The 16,201-nt window shown below is 42.3% G+C and overlaps 1 protein-coding gene, 1 non-coding gene and 1 pseudogene across 16 annotated transcripts in view; 2 read left to right on the top strand and 1 right to left on the bottom strand.

Moving 5' to 3' along the window:
- SPIDR (scaffold protein involved in DNA repair) overlaps positions 1 to 16,201 on the bottom strand; it is a 285,103-nt gene that overhangs the window by 196,037 nt on the left and 72,865 nt on the right. For all 15 annotated transcript variants that reach the window (XR_004972557.1, XR_004972556.1, XM_036338725.1 and 12 more), the window contains one exon: positions 5,528 to 5,628. Coding sequence is in view for 13 of the 15 variants with exons in the window: in XM_036338725.1 (XP_036194618.1) it covers positions 5,528 to 5,628 (101 nt within the window). In the remaining 2 variants the exon portion in view is untranslated. The remainder of the gene's footprint in view (positions 1 to 5,527; positions 5,629 to 16,201) is intronic.
- LOC118670755 lies at positions 1,629 to 2,906 on the top strand (annotated as a pseudogene).
- LOC118671074 lies at positions 11,917 to 12,020 on the top strand. Its single transcript, XR_004972589.1, has one exon. It is a non-coding gene; the product is annotated as a U6 spliceosomal RNA (small nuclear RNA).

The raw sequence follows: 16,201 nt of genomic DNA on the forward strand, positions 1-16,201 counted from the left end.
CCTCTGAGGTATAGCCACCCTTAACAAAATATGCAACCTTGTTAAGTATCCTATAATCAGATCTCCACCTTGCTTTCTCTCATCCTCATGCAAAATTCCTTAATCACAAATGCAGAAAAGAAGCGGCAAAATTATTATTCTATGGAGCATTTGAGATGTTGCTCCCTGACATATGTTGTCTGTTTGGTTCAAATAAACTCTTATAAAAAGTCTCTACAGGTTTGGATGTTCTTATGTTGACAAAAGAAATAAGCAACGAAGTAAAACACAAATTAAAATATTACTTTGAAAAAAATAAAAAGGGTTATGTGCCAATTTGCTGCATTTCCCTAGTGAGTTAAAAAATACTAAACTTAATAGAAAATGTATTTCTATTATTTGAACCTGGTGTTATAGGGGTACTTGCTTTATAAGTACTTGTTAAGCTGCATATCTATGCTTTCTGTACTCTCTCTTTTGTATCATATTTTAAAACAAAACAGTAATTTAAGGAAAGCAGGATTCAGTCCAAGATGGCAGAGTAGGTGGAGGTTGCATTCACCTCCTCCTATTACCGCATCAAAACTGCAACTACATTACAGCACAATCAGCCTGGAGAACCACCTGAAAACTAGCTGAACAGAAAGTTTATAGCTAAGGATATAGAGAAAAACCCATGTTGAGACTGGTAAGAGGAGCAAAACAAGAAACAAGCTGACCCCGCATCCACATGTGGGCAGCTGAGAATAGAGGAATTTCTCAGTGGCAAAGGGCCCCCAGAGAAGTGACAGGTCTCAACCTCATGCTGGGAAGAAGAGCCCACACAACACCTGGCTGTGAAAACCAGCAGGGATTCAGCCCTGTTGAGAAGGAAGGCTACTGGGAACCCAGGCGTCCTGTTAAAGAATGTGCACGCAAACTGGCTCACAGGCACTCATACTAGACTCTGGAAAAAGGCAGTGGCTTGGAGGGTGCCAGTTATACAGGAAGAGAGTCAGCCGTGTGGCTCAGGGAAAGGGCTAGAGGAATCCCTCTCCTGTACCACTCAAGGATGCCTTCTTTCCTGGGCCAAGCACTATCCCCTCAGAGCATTAGTCTAGTGAGCTACATTAGCACCTCCTCCCCCCACCCCCGACTCCGAGGGCCCCCCAACCCTACTCACTCAAGTATAAGTTCTGCCAGTAGCAACTAGCCTAGGGGCCATATTTCAGTGTTTCTTAAAAATCTCTCCAAGAATTCAAGCAAGCTTGGGGGTTGGGGGTGGGGTGGGAGTGGGGGAAGGGGTGCCAGAGACACACACAGAAAGAAACAGAGTTGAGTAGCTTTAGGGCAAGGGCTGCTTTCCAGCACACAACAGGTATAACTGCCCCTGCGCAGAGCCCTCCCTCGACATGGCAAAATCATGATCTGTTTTAGCCAGATGAACTCTACTGGCTCCCCCCTGACAATGCCTTGAGTCCCCACCACAATGCAAAGGTCCCCAGGCCCTGGCAGGTGACAGCTGGTCTCAAAGTACTCTGACACTTCTGTTGAGTGGCCTCAGACCCAGCCTTGGTGGCAACTACATTCATCCTTTCCTGGTGACTCCCTGGGTTCTTGCCTCATGCAATCCACGTAATGCTCAAAGTCTATTTCAGTGGCTGAACCGAATGGACAGCCAGCAGTTGGCAGAAAGCTCAGAGTTCCTTGGGCCCCAAGCCAGGTAATGGTGGCAGCTGGCCTCAGAATGCATCATAGCCCCTCCCACCCGCAACCAGTGGATCACTTTGTAGCTCCTAACAGGTTGCCCAGGCGTGGTCACAGGAAACATGTGACATTGACCTGCACTAAATTCCCTTCAAAGAGGCAGCACAACCAACAAACCAGGCGGCTGACTTTAGAGCACAAGAAAGCAGGACCTGATTACCTCTACAGGCAGCACACCCAAAGGGAGGACTCAGCAGGAACCCGATTCTGCTGGGGCAAATTCTGCTTCGTGGGGTCAGCTCCTACACAGCACTCATAAATAATGGTTGTGGCCAGTCCTCACACCAGCCAGCATGAGGGTAAACTAGACCCACAAATATGCAAACAGCAATAAAGGTTCAACCACAACAGGAGGGCACACACAATGCACACAAGGAACATTCCTGGAGCACCCAGATCAGGGCATAAGGGAGACAGTGCACCTGGGCCACACAGGACAGAAAGTGCATATGGCCACTATATCAAAACTAGAGACACAGCGGATCTACCTAATACATATGAACACCCACAGAGACGCAACCAAAATGAGAGACAACGGTTAAAACAAAGTCCCCAGGCGGTGGCTGCTTGGGACAAAAGGTGGACCGATTGGCGGGGAGGGAGTGGGGCACGGCCAAGCCGGGCCAGGGCTCCGCATGCAGCAGCTGCCCTCACCGCAGTCTTGCGGAGTTGAGCCCACCAGCTAACTCGAGCCAATGGTCCGCAGCCATCAGGTGGGTGTCCAGGAAGCAGTGGTGCAGGGAGGGGCTGGAGGCAGACAAGTGGCACCGCGGGGGGCACAGTGTTGGCTGCCCCACTCCTGGGCTGGGAGGTGGTGGCCCAGGGCCCCGCGTCTACTTTCAGAGCCCCCACTGATGCTGCAGGCGTGGACAACGATGGCCCAGTGAGGTGCCAAGAGAAGGTCACGGTCAAGTATGACCGCAAGGAGTTACAGAAGCGCCTCAACCTGGAGGAATGGATCCTGAAACAGCTCACTCGCCTCTACAACTGCCAAGAAGAGGAGATCCCGGAGCTGGAGATTGATGTGGACAAACTCCTGGACATGGACAGTGATGATACCCAGGCTGCCAGGGTCAAGGAGCTGCTGGTTGACTGTTACCAAACCCACTGAGGCCTTCATCTCTGGCTTGCTAGACAAGATCTGGGGCATGCAGAAGCTGAGCACACCCCAGAAGAATTAAGGGTCCTCAACCCAGGTGAAAGGTGGCTCTCACAGGACAATCGCTGCCCCTGACCTCATAGCAACAGCAATACCAAGGGGCACTGCGGCCAGGCTTGGTGGCATGAGCAGGGCTACCTGTGCCCTTCACTTAGGGGCCTCTTCCCTGCCCCCCTGTTTTCCATTTTCGGTTTTTAAAATTATTATTATTAAAGTATGGGACTTAAAATGTCACAAATTAAATAACAATAAAAATCTCCAGGGAAAAAAAACCTAAATGAAATGGAAGTGGGCAAACTATCAGATACAGAGTTCAAAACAATGGTCTTAAAGGTGCTCAAAAAATTAGTGAGAAAGTCAACAGTATAAAAGAGGACATAGAAACCATAAGAAGAACCAGTAACTAAAATGAAGAATACACTAAAAGGAATTAACAACAGATTCGATGAAGCAGAGGATCAAATTAGCAATTGGGAAGATAAGCAATCAAAGCAGAAAACAGAAGAAAAAAAGAAAATGAGGACCGTCCTGGCCAGGTGGGTCAGCTGGTTGGAGTGTTGCCCTGTACACCAAAAAGTTGCAGGTTAGGTTCCTGGTCAGAGAATATACCTATGTTGTGGGTTCCATTCCTGGTTGGGATAAATAACTGCATAACGGAGGCAACCAACTGATGTTTCCCTCTCACATCAATGTTTCTCTATCTATCTCTATCTCTCTTCCTCTCACACCCCTCTATAAAAGTCAATAAAAATACATCCTTGGGTGAGCATTAAAAAGAAAGAAAGAAAAAAAATGAGGAGAGTTTAAGGGAAATCTGGAACACTGAGAGTAACAACAACTGTATCATAGAGGAAAAAACAAGGGATTGAGAACCTAGTTGAAAAAATAATGACTGAAAACCTCCTTAATCTGGTGAAGAAAAAGGGTTTTCAGTCAGTTCACTATCCAGTAAGTTCAGAGAGTCCCAAACAAGATGAACCCAAAGAGGGCCAAACAAGACATATCATAAATGCAGCAACAGAAAGACCTAGAAGGGAGCTCCCATAGTATTGTCAGCTGATTCCTCAACACAAATTTTTTACATCAGAAGAAACTGGCACATAATATTCAAAGTGATGAAAAGAACCTACAACTGAGATTATTCTACCCAGCAAGGTAATCTTATCTAATAACAGACACACATGCAAATTAACCATCCCTCCTCTATGCTCACCAGCCAATCAGGAGAGTATGCAAATTAACCCAACAAAGATGGTGGTTAATTTGCATACATAGGGGCGAAGCGGCTGAGCGAAGACTGAAGGCTCCATCTGGAGCGGTGAAGACTGAAGGCTACATCCGGAGCCACAAAGACTGAAGGCTCCGGCTGGAGTGAAGGCCTGGGTCCTGGGTGCCAGAGGAAAACCAGTGCCGGCAGCCAGGGGAAGGGAAGGCCTATTGCACGAATCTCTTCATGCAACAGGCCTCTAGTCATTTATAATTGAAGAAGAAATAAAGCTGAAACCAGTTTGGCTCAGTGGATAGAGCATCGGCCTGCGGACTAAAGGGTCCCAGGTTCGATTCCGGTCAAGGGCATGTACCTGGGTTGCGGGCACATCCCCAGTAGGGGATGTGCAGGAGGCAGCTGACTGATGTTTCTCTCTCATCAACGTTTCTAACTTTCTATCTCTCTCCCTTCCTCTCTGTAAAAAATCAATAAAATATATTAAAAAAAAAAAAAGAAATAAACATGTTCCCAAGCAAGAAAAAGCTAAAGGAGTTCATCACCACCAAATCAGTATTATAAGAATAGCTAAAGAGGCTTCTTCAAGAATAAGGGGGAGCCCCAGTGGTGTGGCTCAGTTGGTAGGGTGTCATCCTGTGCACCAAAAGGTGGATGGTTTGATTCCCAATCAGAGCTCATGCCCAGATGTGGGCTCAATCCCTGTTAGGGGGCACAGAGGAAGCAATCAATCGATGTTTCACTCTCACATTGATGTTTCCCTCTCTCTCCCTCTCCCTTCCTCTCTTTTTAAGAAATCAATAAAAAATATTTTAAGAAATAAGGGGGGTATCATAAATATAAGTAACAAAATTGCAATAACTATATACCTATGAATAATCACTTCAAATGTAAATTAATTAAATGCTCTAATCAAAAGATAAAAGGTAGTTGAATGAATAAGAAAACAAAACCCATACATATACTGTCTACAGAGACCTACATCAGATCAAAAGACACAGACTGACTCAAAGTAAAGAAAAGGAAAAAGATAGTAATGCAAAAGAAAAAAAAATCTGGGGTAGCAATAATTATAAAAAAACAGACTTTAAAAGAAAGGCTATACATAGAGATAAAGAAATTACATAATAATAAAGGTATAAATGCAAAAAAAGGATATAACCCTTATAAACACTTATGCACCCAACATAGGAGCACCTAAATATATAAAGCAAATATTGATGCACATAAAGGGAGAGGGTCACAGTATATAGTCATAGTAGGTGACTTTAACACTCCATAGACATCAATGGAGAGATCCAGACAGAAACTCAACAAGGAAACAGCGGTCTTAAAGAACATATATACCAAGCAAATTTATTTCACATTTTTTTATGCCATATTTTTTTACCCATGATCTCAGATGCCAGTGCAATCCTTACCTGAAAGTGTCTTTTGGTAAGAAACACACTGATGTCTCCACAAGGAAATGGCAGATCTCTCTCGATTCTGCAGTCCATTTAGTCTTTCTGCTAGCCCGCCCCTGTTTAATGAATTACAATATATTAAGCTGAAAGAAAAGCTTCAGAATTGTTGCAACATCTACATTTTTTACCCTCCAACCAGAGACAAATACATAAAACATTCAAGTTTTAACTTATTTGACATTACATTCTTTTCCTCCTAGGTCAGTAACCCACTTTTTAAAGATATCTTAGAAGCTCAGTTTTCTGATTCATAGAAATAGGGGCTACCCTAAGATCAGTTTGACTTCTTTCTTAGTTTACTTATTCCGTAAATATGTACCAATTACTCTTGTTCTACATAGGAAAGTGCTAGGTGCAAGGGATACAAAAAAGGCAATGAGCTATGCCATTGGGGTAGAGAGGGACTTATAATCTGTTCAGCAGACAGTGGGAAACAATTAAATGTAAAGTTGGTTCAGAATTGTAGTCACTAATAAAACCTGATAGGTGTAATCCTATCTAATAAAAGAGAAACATGGTAATTAGCGTACGACCACTACCCTTCCCATTGGCTAATCAGGGCGATATGCAAATTAATTGCCAGGCAAGATGGCAGCCGGCAGCCAGGCAGCTGGAAGCGAACATGAGGCTTGCTTACTTCAGTGACGGAGAACTCCAACGTTCCCCGCCTGCCGCTGCTGGCCTCTGAGCTGCAACTCTAAGCAACTGTGTTACAAATATAGAAGCTAAACAAAATCCCAGAAACCTGCTTTAGTCGCCAGGCTTCAGCCAGCAGGATCGCAACATTGTTTCAAATACAGAAGGTAAACAAAGGCCAGAAACCTGCTTTCAGCAGCAGAGGCCTCAGAGCTGGAGCCAGAGCTAAAGCTGGCCCAGAATAAAAAAATAAAAATAAAAAAAGAACAGATATCAACATCTACCTCATACATGATATATCAAAGTTGAAAGAGAGGATAATGAAATTCACCAATATTACAGAACTAGCCAGATAAGGAAATAGTTGTTGAAACCAGAAAGGACTTACCACATTGCCTGGCATTCAAAATATGTTATTCATTAGTGTTACTAATTTTTAAAATGATTTCTATTTTCACCCTATACTCTTTCTACAATGATTTAAACATCATTTTAATACATTATATATTATATATATTATCATTACTACCTACTTTGTTTTCCCATAGGCACTTACCTACACTAATAAAAGACAAAGATGCTAATTGACCATACCTTCGCTACATTCATCAGCCAATCAGAAGAGTATGCAAATTAACCCAACAAAGATGGCTGTTAAATTTGAATACTGCAGGCAGATCCCGCTGCGCTGCCCCGCCTGGGACCGGCGGCAGGCCCACCCCAGCGTGGGATCCGGGCCTGCCATGTGTGGGGCAGGGCGGGCCGGGTGGGCAGGGCAGGGGGCAGTGCGATCCCGAGCTGCCACCTGCCCCAGCGCGGGATCCGGGCCTGCCATGTGCGGCCCGGGGTGGGGGGGTGGGCGGCTGCACGATCCCGAGCCGCCACCCGACCCAGAGCGGGATCCGGGACTGCCATCTGCAACTGGGGGAGACGGGACAGGCACCGTGGGATTTGGCATGCCATCTGCCACCAGGGGAGCGAGCCTAAGCCAGCAGGTGGTTATCTCCCGAGGGGTCCCAGACTGTGAGAAGGCACAGGTTGGGCTGAGGGCCCCCCCCCCCCCCCCGCCAGTGCACAAATTTTTGTGCACCAGGCTTCTAGTTTTCCTATAAGCACCAATTATTTCTGAATATGTGTGTGTTAAATTTTTTTAAAATTCTCATAAAAACATGCCAAAGAACCTCTACTTTACATATGTCTACCTCTACCTAATATATGTAAACTCTTCTACATATAATTCTGTTTATGTGAAGTAACTCATGTATACTCCTGCTCTAAACAATACTATGAAAGTAGGTACTACTGTCATCCTCATTCTACAGATGATAAACTGAGGCACTGGGTATTAAACACCAGCACAAGATGAGGCGTCTGATGTGCAGCACAGCTATAGGCACAAACAGGCAGCTGACTCTAGAGTTCACAAACTTAGCCTCAATGATATACCTACTGTCTCAAAAAGAACTACTTAAAAAGATGTTCTTAATATAATAAACAAAACATTGTATTCTTTGCACAATGATCTAGATAATTATTTTTCAAATGTTTTTTTCAAACCAACGACTTAAGAGATAAGAAGACAAAATATAATCTGAAAGGATATGGTTAAAGTCAAGTCCTCTATCCCATGAATAAACTGTAGGAGCTATAGGGCAAAAGGTAAAAAAAATGAAGAACAGTTCTCTACATGTGGAATTATCTGGAGCGCTAAGATAGAATCAGCATTTTACACTTGGTGTTAGTCATTAGGGGCTACACTGGTGCCTCACAAAATACCTCTGCTCCAATCTGCCCAGAGAATTCCTTTAGAAAGTTCCGATCAGATGCACCAGAACTTAAGAATGTAAACACCATGATTTCTAATCAACAATCATCATTCTAATAAAAATCTCTTAGCATTAAAAAAAAACATGTCAGGAGATCCAAGACAACGGCAGACCAAGTGGATGTTACACTCACCTCCTCCCAAACCAACATGGAATTACAAATAAAATATAGAACAGTCCACCTGAATAACAACTGAAGACTAGCTGACCATAAGTCTTATAACCAAGGATTTACAGAAGCCACATGGAGGCTGATAGAAAGGGCAATACATGAGAAGGGCTGGCCCCGCTCCCACAGGCGGTGGCTGAGATTCTGGAGAGATATGACGGTTGCAAAGGTTCTCCCTGAGGAGCATGGGATCTCAACCTCAGGCCAAGCTCCACAGCCTATTGCACCAGACACCTGGCTGTGAAAGTCAGTGATCCTGTCTGCCAGAGAGAGACGGGAGTCTGCAAAAGACATGGGCACCCTCCTGAAGGGCCAACGCACAAAATCTCATTTGCACTCACCCTGGGCTCTGGAGGAGGCAGGGTGGGACAGACTGGAGTTGTGTGAGCACGGACTGGGGTTGGTGGCTCTGGGGAGAGAAGTAAGGACAGCAGCCAAGACCTCTGTGCTGAGTTATTCTCTCACACCACAGACCCCATTTGTCTTGGATGAAGCCCTCCCTTCTGTGTGGCATCATCCTGGGGGAAAATAATAACCCAACCCTCTAAACTCCATATACCCCAAGCTGCAAAGCTCATGCCCTGCTGAGGAGTCAGCTGCCAGGGCCGGGGTATAGAGATGTGGGCAGACTCAGGGGGTGTCAGTAACTGAGTGGTGTGGCTTTGGGACAGAGCTCATTCACTCCACTTAACCCTGGATCTGACTGGTGACTACCTCTCATGGGAGATCCTACAGCCCCGTGTTCTGGGCTCCAGGTGGCCCCACTCTCTCACTGACTAGGTCTGGGCAGAAGCTCGGACAGACTGAGCTGTGTGGCTCTGGGGCAGGGGCCAGTCCTCCTACCTTCCCTCAAGCCTGATCAGCACTTCCCCCTCATGGGAGATCCACTAGCCTCAGCCTTCTGACTCTGGGCAGCATTACCCTGTTGAGCTCAAGCTCCTGGCAGAATCTTGCACAGATTAAGTTGTGTTGCTCTAGGTTGGGGGCCATGTTTCCTACAAATGCCCGACCAGTGCAGAGCCTTCCATTCATGCAGCCAAATCTTGGTCTGTTTTGGACTGATAAACTCTGCTAGCCTCACTCTGACAACACCCTGAGACCCCTGCCCCACCACAAAGGTCAGCGGACACCCTGCAGGTAGAAGCCAAACTTGATATATCCTGGGACCTTTGCTGAATGGCCTCAGACCTAGCACGGACACTGAGTTTGAAGCTGTATCATCCTGGTGACTCACTGAGAAAGTACCTCATTCAACTCCAGCAACACCAGAGGGTCTTTCAGTGTCTGACCCAGCTGTCAAGTGGAGGCAGATGTCAGGGTGCCTTATGACTTTTGCTGACCTGTCCCTATGCCCAGTGCTGGTAAAAGCAGTTTGCAAACCCAGACACAGCAGAGACAGTAATCCACAAACTGTCGATTACTTTGTAGCTCCAAACAGGTTCCCAGGGTGAGTCACAGTCAGAGTCTGAAATTGACCTGCATCAGAGTACCTACCAAGAGGTCCAAGAATCAACAAACCCAGTAGCCAGCTTCAAACAACATCAGAGCAGGATCCAACTAACTTCACAAGCAGCATAACCAAAGAAAGATCTTGGCAGGCATCAAACCCTGCTGAGGTGAATTCTGCTTCGTGTGGTCAGCATCTACAAAACAGCTCATACACTGTAGTTGGGGTCAATCCTCACAGTCAGCAACCTGAGGGTTGACCCCACAGAACTGGCCAATAGCAATCAAGACTCAATTACAACAGAAGGATCCACATAACACACACAAGAGACATTCCTTGAGCACTCAAGAAAACTGTGCCAGTGGGTCCCAGAATAAATCTACTCTATAAGGCTACCCTATGAAGAATGAGAGCCACAGCAGATCTACATAATGCATAGAAACAAACATACACAGGCAACCAAAATAGGGAGACAAAGAAACATGCCCCAAGTAAAACAACAGGGGAATTCTCAAGAAAAAGAGCTAAATGAAATGGAAGCAAGGAATTTATCAGATAAAGAGTTTTAAAAAATGGTTATAATGATATACAAGGAAATTAGTTAAAGTTTAACAGAGATAGCAAGCATAGAAAAGGACATGGAAACCACAAAAATGAAGCAATCAGAAATAAAGAATACAATATCAGAGGTGAAGAATATGCTAGAAAACATAAACAGCGGGTTGGATGAAGCAGAAGCTCGAATCAGTGATTTGGAAGACAAGGTAGCAGAAAACATACTATCAAAGCAGGAAAATAAAAAATGAATTTTAAAAAATGAGGATAGCCTGGCCAGTGTGCTCAGTGGTAGAGGGTTGGCTTATGAACCAGGAGGTCATGTTTGATTCCCAGTTAGGGCATGTGCTAGGGTTGCAGGCTCGATTCTCGGTAGGGGGCTTGCAGGAAGCAGCCAATCAATCATTCTCTCTCATCATTAATGTTTCAATCTCTCTATCTCTCTCCCTTCCTCTCTGTAATCAATAAACATATTTTAGAAAGAAAGAAAGAAAGAAAGAAAGAAAGAAAGAAAGAAAGAAAGAAAGAAAGAAAGAAAGAAAGGATAGATAGACAGACAAAGGTACCTTTGGAAAAAACATGAAACATGACCACATCCACATCTTAGGGGTACCAGAAGGGGGTAAGAAAGAGCAAGGGATCAAGAATCTTTTTGAAGAAGTAATGACGGAAAACTTCCCTAACCTGATGAAAGAAAAAGATACACAAATCCAGGAAATGCAGAGTCCCAATCAAGACGAAGTGAAAGAGGCCAAAACCAGCACACATCACAATTAAAATGCCAAAAGTTAAAGACAAAGAGAGAATCTTAAAAGAGGCAAGAAGAAAGCAATTAGGTACCTCCCCCCTCCCCCCAAAAAAAAAAACTTCCCATAAGATTGGGGAAGCTTTATTTTAGGTAACTATTTGCTTTTCTCCTGCTTTTTTTTAAAAATATAATTCTTTATTATTGAAAGTATTACATATGTCCCACTTTTCCCCCAATTGGCCGCTTCCTGCCCACTCCAGCCCCCCACCCCAGGCCTTCAGCATCCTATTGATTATGTCCATGGCTTATGCATATATGCATACAAGGTTTTTGGTTGATTACCTCCCACGCACCTTGTCCCTCCTTCCCTCCAAAATTCTGCACTCTGTTCCATGTTTCCACTCCATTCATCAGTTTATTTTGTTACTTAGATTCCACATATGAGTGTGATCATGTAAATACTTGTCTTTCCCTGAAAGACTTATTTCACTTAGCATGATACTTTCCAGGTCCCTCCGTGCTATCTCAAAAGGTAAGAGATTCTTTTTTATTGCTGCATAATATTCCATGGTAGAAAGTACCACAGATTTTTTATCCATTCATCTACTAGTGGGCACTTGGGTTGTTCCCAGATCTTTGCTATTGTAAATTGTGCTGCTATGAACATAGGGGTGCATATATTCTTTCTGATTGGTGTTTCATCCTCTTGCTTCTTTTAAGATTATATTGCTTCCTCAGATACTGTATTCTTCATTTCTGACTGGTTTATTTATTTAAAAATATGTTTTTATTGATTTCAAAGAGAGGAAGGGAGAAGGAAAAGAGAGCAAGACATATATATTGTATCAACAAAAACATTTCAGGCCAGAAGTTATTGGCTTGAAATATTGAAAGTGATGAAAAGCAAGAACCTGCAACGAGGACTATATACCCAGCACGGCTATAATTTAAAACTGAAGGAGAGTGCTCACTTCGAGGGCACGTGTACTGAAACTGGAATGAGACAAAGATTAGCATGCCCCCTGAGCAAGGATGACATGCAGATTCATGAAGTGTTCCACATTTAAAAAATAAAAATAGCGCCTTCCCAGAAAAAGAAAGTTAAAGAAGTTCTTTACCACCAAACCACTATTAAAGATATAAGGTTGAATAAAGAAGAAAAAATTAAAAAGACAAGACAAAGATGAAGAAGGAGAAAGAAAAGGTGAAGAAGGAGGAAAGGAGGAGAAAGAGGAGAAGGAGCAAGAGGAGGAGGAGGAGGAAAAGGAGAAGAATGATGATGAATATAATTAAAAGACTAAAATGATAATAAATATATACCTATCAATTATCACTTTAATTGTAAATGGCTTAAATGCTGTAATCAAAAGTCATATGGTAGCTGAATGGATAAGAGAGACAAACCTCGGAAGGAAAGATACACACAGACTAAAAATAAAGAGATGGAAAAGAGATATCTCATGCCAATAAAAATGAAAAAAAAAAAAAAAAAGCTGTGGAGCAACACTTATATTTGACAAAACAGACTTCTAAACTAAGCCTATACTAAGAGACAAAGAAGGACAGTACATAAGGATAAAGGGAACAATCCAACAAGTGGATATAACCTTCGAAAACATTTTTGTACCCAAAAGAGGAACACGTAAATATATAAAGCATATATTGATGGGCATTTAATAAGAGAACATCAGTAAAACAGGCATAGTAGAAAATTTTAACACCTCAATGACTAGATGTTCCAGGCCGACAATCAACAAGAAATAACGTCCTTAAATGACACACTAGATAAATGGATTTAATTGATATCTTCAGGGCATCTCACTCCAAAGATTAGCAGAATATACATTATTTTTGAGTGTACAGGGAACATTTTCTAGGATAGACCACATATTAGGACACAAAACAAGTCTCAATAAACTTAAGAAGAGTGAAAACATATCAAACATCTTGTCTGACCATACTATTATGAAACTAGAAATTAATCAAAAGAAAAAAACTAAAAAAAATCACAAAAAACTCAAGATATGGAAATTAAATAAAATGCTATTAAACAATGAATGGGTTAACAATGAGATCAAGGAAGAAGCCAAAAGATATCTTGAAACAAATGAAAATGAGAACACAACAACCCAAAATCTATATGATATCACAAAAGTAGTTCTAAGAAGGAAAGTCATAGAATTACAGGGCTATTTCTAGAAACAAGAAAAATCTCCAACAATCTAACTTTACACTTAAAGGAACTAGGAAAAGAACAACAAAGAAAGCCCAAAGAGTCTAAAAAAATAATAGAAAAGATCAATGAAACCAATAGCTGGTTGAAAAGATAAAGTTGAAAAAGCTTTAAAAAGACTCAACAAGACACAGAAACCATGCCATCTTGAAGGGGGGGAAGAGCAGCGGCTAGGGGCAAAGCCTCACCACCATCCAGACTGGCCTTGGACACCACCACAGACCCACGCAGTGAGCCACAAACCAGCAGAACCTCACAAGGGACCCCCGCTGAAGACTTTGGGGACCCCACACAGTGAGTCGCATACTTGCACGCCACCCCCACCACGGTGAGTCACAGAGTTGCACACCACCCCTGCTGTGGGCTGTGGGACCACGAGGTGAGCTGCACACCAGTGAGACCTCGCAGATGATCCCCACCACAAGAGCCCAGAACCCAAGCACATCCACAACAGCTTACACAACGAGGTGGGGGGTGAGCTACATAATCAGACAACCTGTGAGGAGACTCCATTCATGAAAGGACAATAACATCCAAGACCCAAATATATCAGGAGAACCCAAATAACTCAAGTAGGAGGCTTTCCTAGAAAACCCAGCTAAGAAGATCTGAGAGACTACACCACTGGGTCCCACAAAACACCTACTACATAGGACTACCCCCAAAATCTGGGTGGAAAAAAAGAAAATCTGGGTGGCATAGTAGTTTGATCTAAGATATAGAAACAAATACAAAGGAACAGCGAAAATGGGGAGACAAAGAAACAATTCCCAAAGGAAAGACAAGGAACTAAATAAAATGGAGGCAAGTAATTTATCAGATAAAGAATTCAAAGTAATGCTCAAACATCTGGCTGAGAATTACAAGCAACTCAATGAGAATTATAAGCAGCTGTATAAGAAATACACCAACATAGATAAGAATCAAGAGGAAATGAAGAATGGCATAGCTGTAATAAAGGACAGCTGGGAGGGTTTCAACAGTTCAGCGAGTTAGAAGACAGGGTAAAAAAAACAACACCCAATCAGAGCAGCAATTGGGGAAAAGAATTAAAAAGCAGGAGGAGAGTATAAGGGAGCTTTGGGACAACATGAAACGAAACAACATCTGCATAATAGGGGTGCCAGAAGGAGACGAAGCTGGGCAATGACCAGAAAACCTGTTTAAAAAAATAATGACAGAAAACTTCCCTGACTTGGGGAAGAAAAAAGTCACACAAGTCCAGGAAACACAGAGAATCCCAAACAAGATGAACCCAAAAAGACTCACACCAAGGCACATCATAATTAAAATAGCAAAGAATCTTAAAGGCTAAAGACAAAGAATCTTAAAGGCTACAAGAGGAAGACAGAAAGTTACCTACAAGGGATCTCCCATTAGACCAGTGATTCTCAACCTTCCCAATGCCACAACTCTTTAATACAGTTCCTCATGTTATGGTGACCCCCAACCATAAAATTATTTTCATTGCTACTTCATAACTGTAATTTTGCGACTATTATGAATCGTAATGTAAATATCTGATATGCAGGATGTATTTAGGCGATCCCTGTGAAAGGGTTGTTCAACCCCCAAAGGGATCGCGACCCATAGGTTGAGAACCGCTGTATTAGACTATCAACTGATTTCTCAACAGAAACACATTCAGCCAGAAGAGAGTGGCATGACATATACAAAGTAATGAAAAGGGACGGAATCCAAGACTACTCTATCCAACAAGGCTATCATTCAAAATTGAAGGTGAAATCAGGAGCTTCAAAGATAAAAAAAAAAAAAGAAAGAAAAAAAAAAGGAGTTTATCACCACCAAACCAGCAATACAAGAAATCCTAAAGTGGCTTTTGTAAAAAGAAGGAATAGAAAGAGAGGGAGAAACACAGGCATAAAGAATAAAAATGGCAACAAAAAAGTACCCATCAATAATAACCTTAAACGTAAATGGTTTAAATGCTCCAATCAAAAGATATAGGATAACTGAATGGATAAGAAAACATGACCCATCTATATGCTGCCTATAAGAGACCCATCTCAGAACAAAGGACTCACACAAACTGAAAGTGAAGGGATGGAAAGAAATTGGTCAAGCAAATGGAGAGGAAAAAAAAGTTGGGATAGCAATACTTATATCTGAAAAAATAGACCTCAAAGTGAATACAATAACAAGAGATAAGGAAGGCCACTTCATAATACTAAAGGAATCGATACAAGAGGATATAACTCCTCTAAACATATATTCACCCAATACAGGAGCATACAAATACATAAAAAAATTTCTGGAAGATATAAACGGAGAGATCGACAGCAATATAATCATAGTAATGGACTTTAATACCCATTGACATCACTGGATAAATCCTCTAGACAAAAAAATCAACAAGGTAAAAGCAATCCTAAACGACTCACTAGATCAGATGGAACTAATTGACATCTTCACCCCAAAGCTACGGAATATACATTCTTCTCAAGTGTATATGGGATATTTTCAAAGACAGACCACATGTTAGGACACAGCCTAAGTCTCTACAAATTCAAGAAGATTGAAATCATATCAAGCATCGTCTCAGATCACAATGGCATAAAGTTAGAAATCATTTTTTTGAATAAAAAAATTCAAAAACAATCAAACACATGGAAGCTAAATAGTATGCTATTAAACAATGAATGGGTTACCAAAGAGATCAAAGAATAAATAAAAAACCTCATGGAAACAAATGACAATGAAAACAAAACAATCCAAAAATCTATGGGACACAGTGAAAGCAATTCTGAGAGGGAAATTCATAGTACTACAGGCCTACTTCAAAAAAGAAGAAAAAGTTGTAATAACTTATCTACACTACAACTTAAAGAATTAGAATGGGAGCAAAAAGAGAAGACCATAGTAAGTGGAAGGAAGAAAATAATAAAGATCAGAGTGGAAATAAGTGACATAGAGACCAAAAAAATACAAAAGATCAATAAAACCAAGAGCTGGTTCTTTAAAAGGATAAACAAGATTGATGAACCTCAAACCAGA

This window comes from Myotis myotis, unplaced genomic scaffold, assembly GCF_014108235.1.
Source record: "Myotis myotis isolate mMyoMyo1 unplaced genomic scaffold, mMyoMyo1.p scaffold_m19_p_16, whole genome shotgun sequence".
Classification (NCBI taxonomy): domain Eukaryota; kingdom Metazoa; phylum Chordata; class Mammalia; order Chiroptera; family Vespertilionidae; genus Myotis; species Myotis myotis.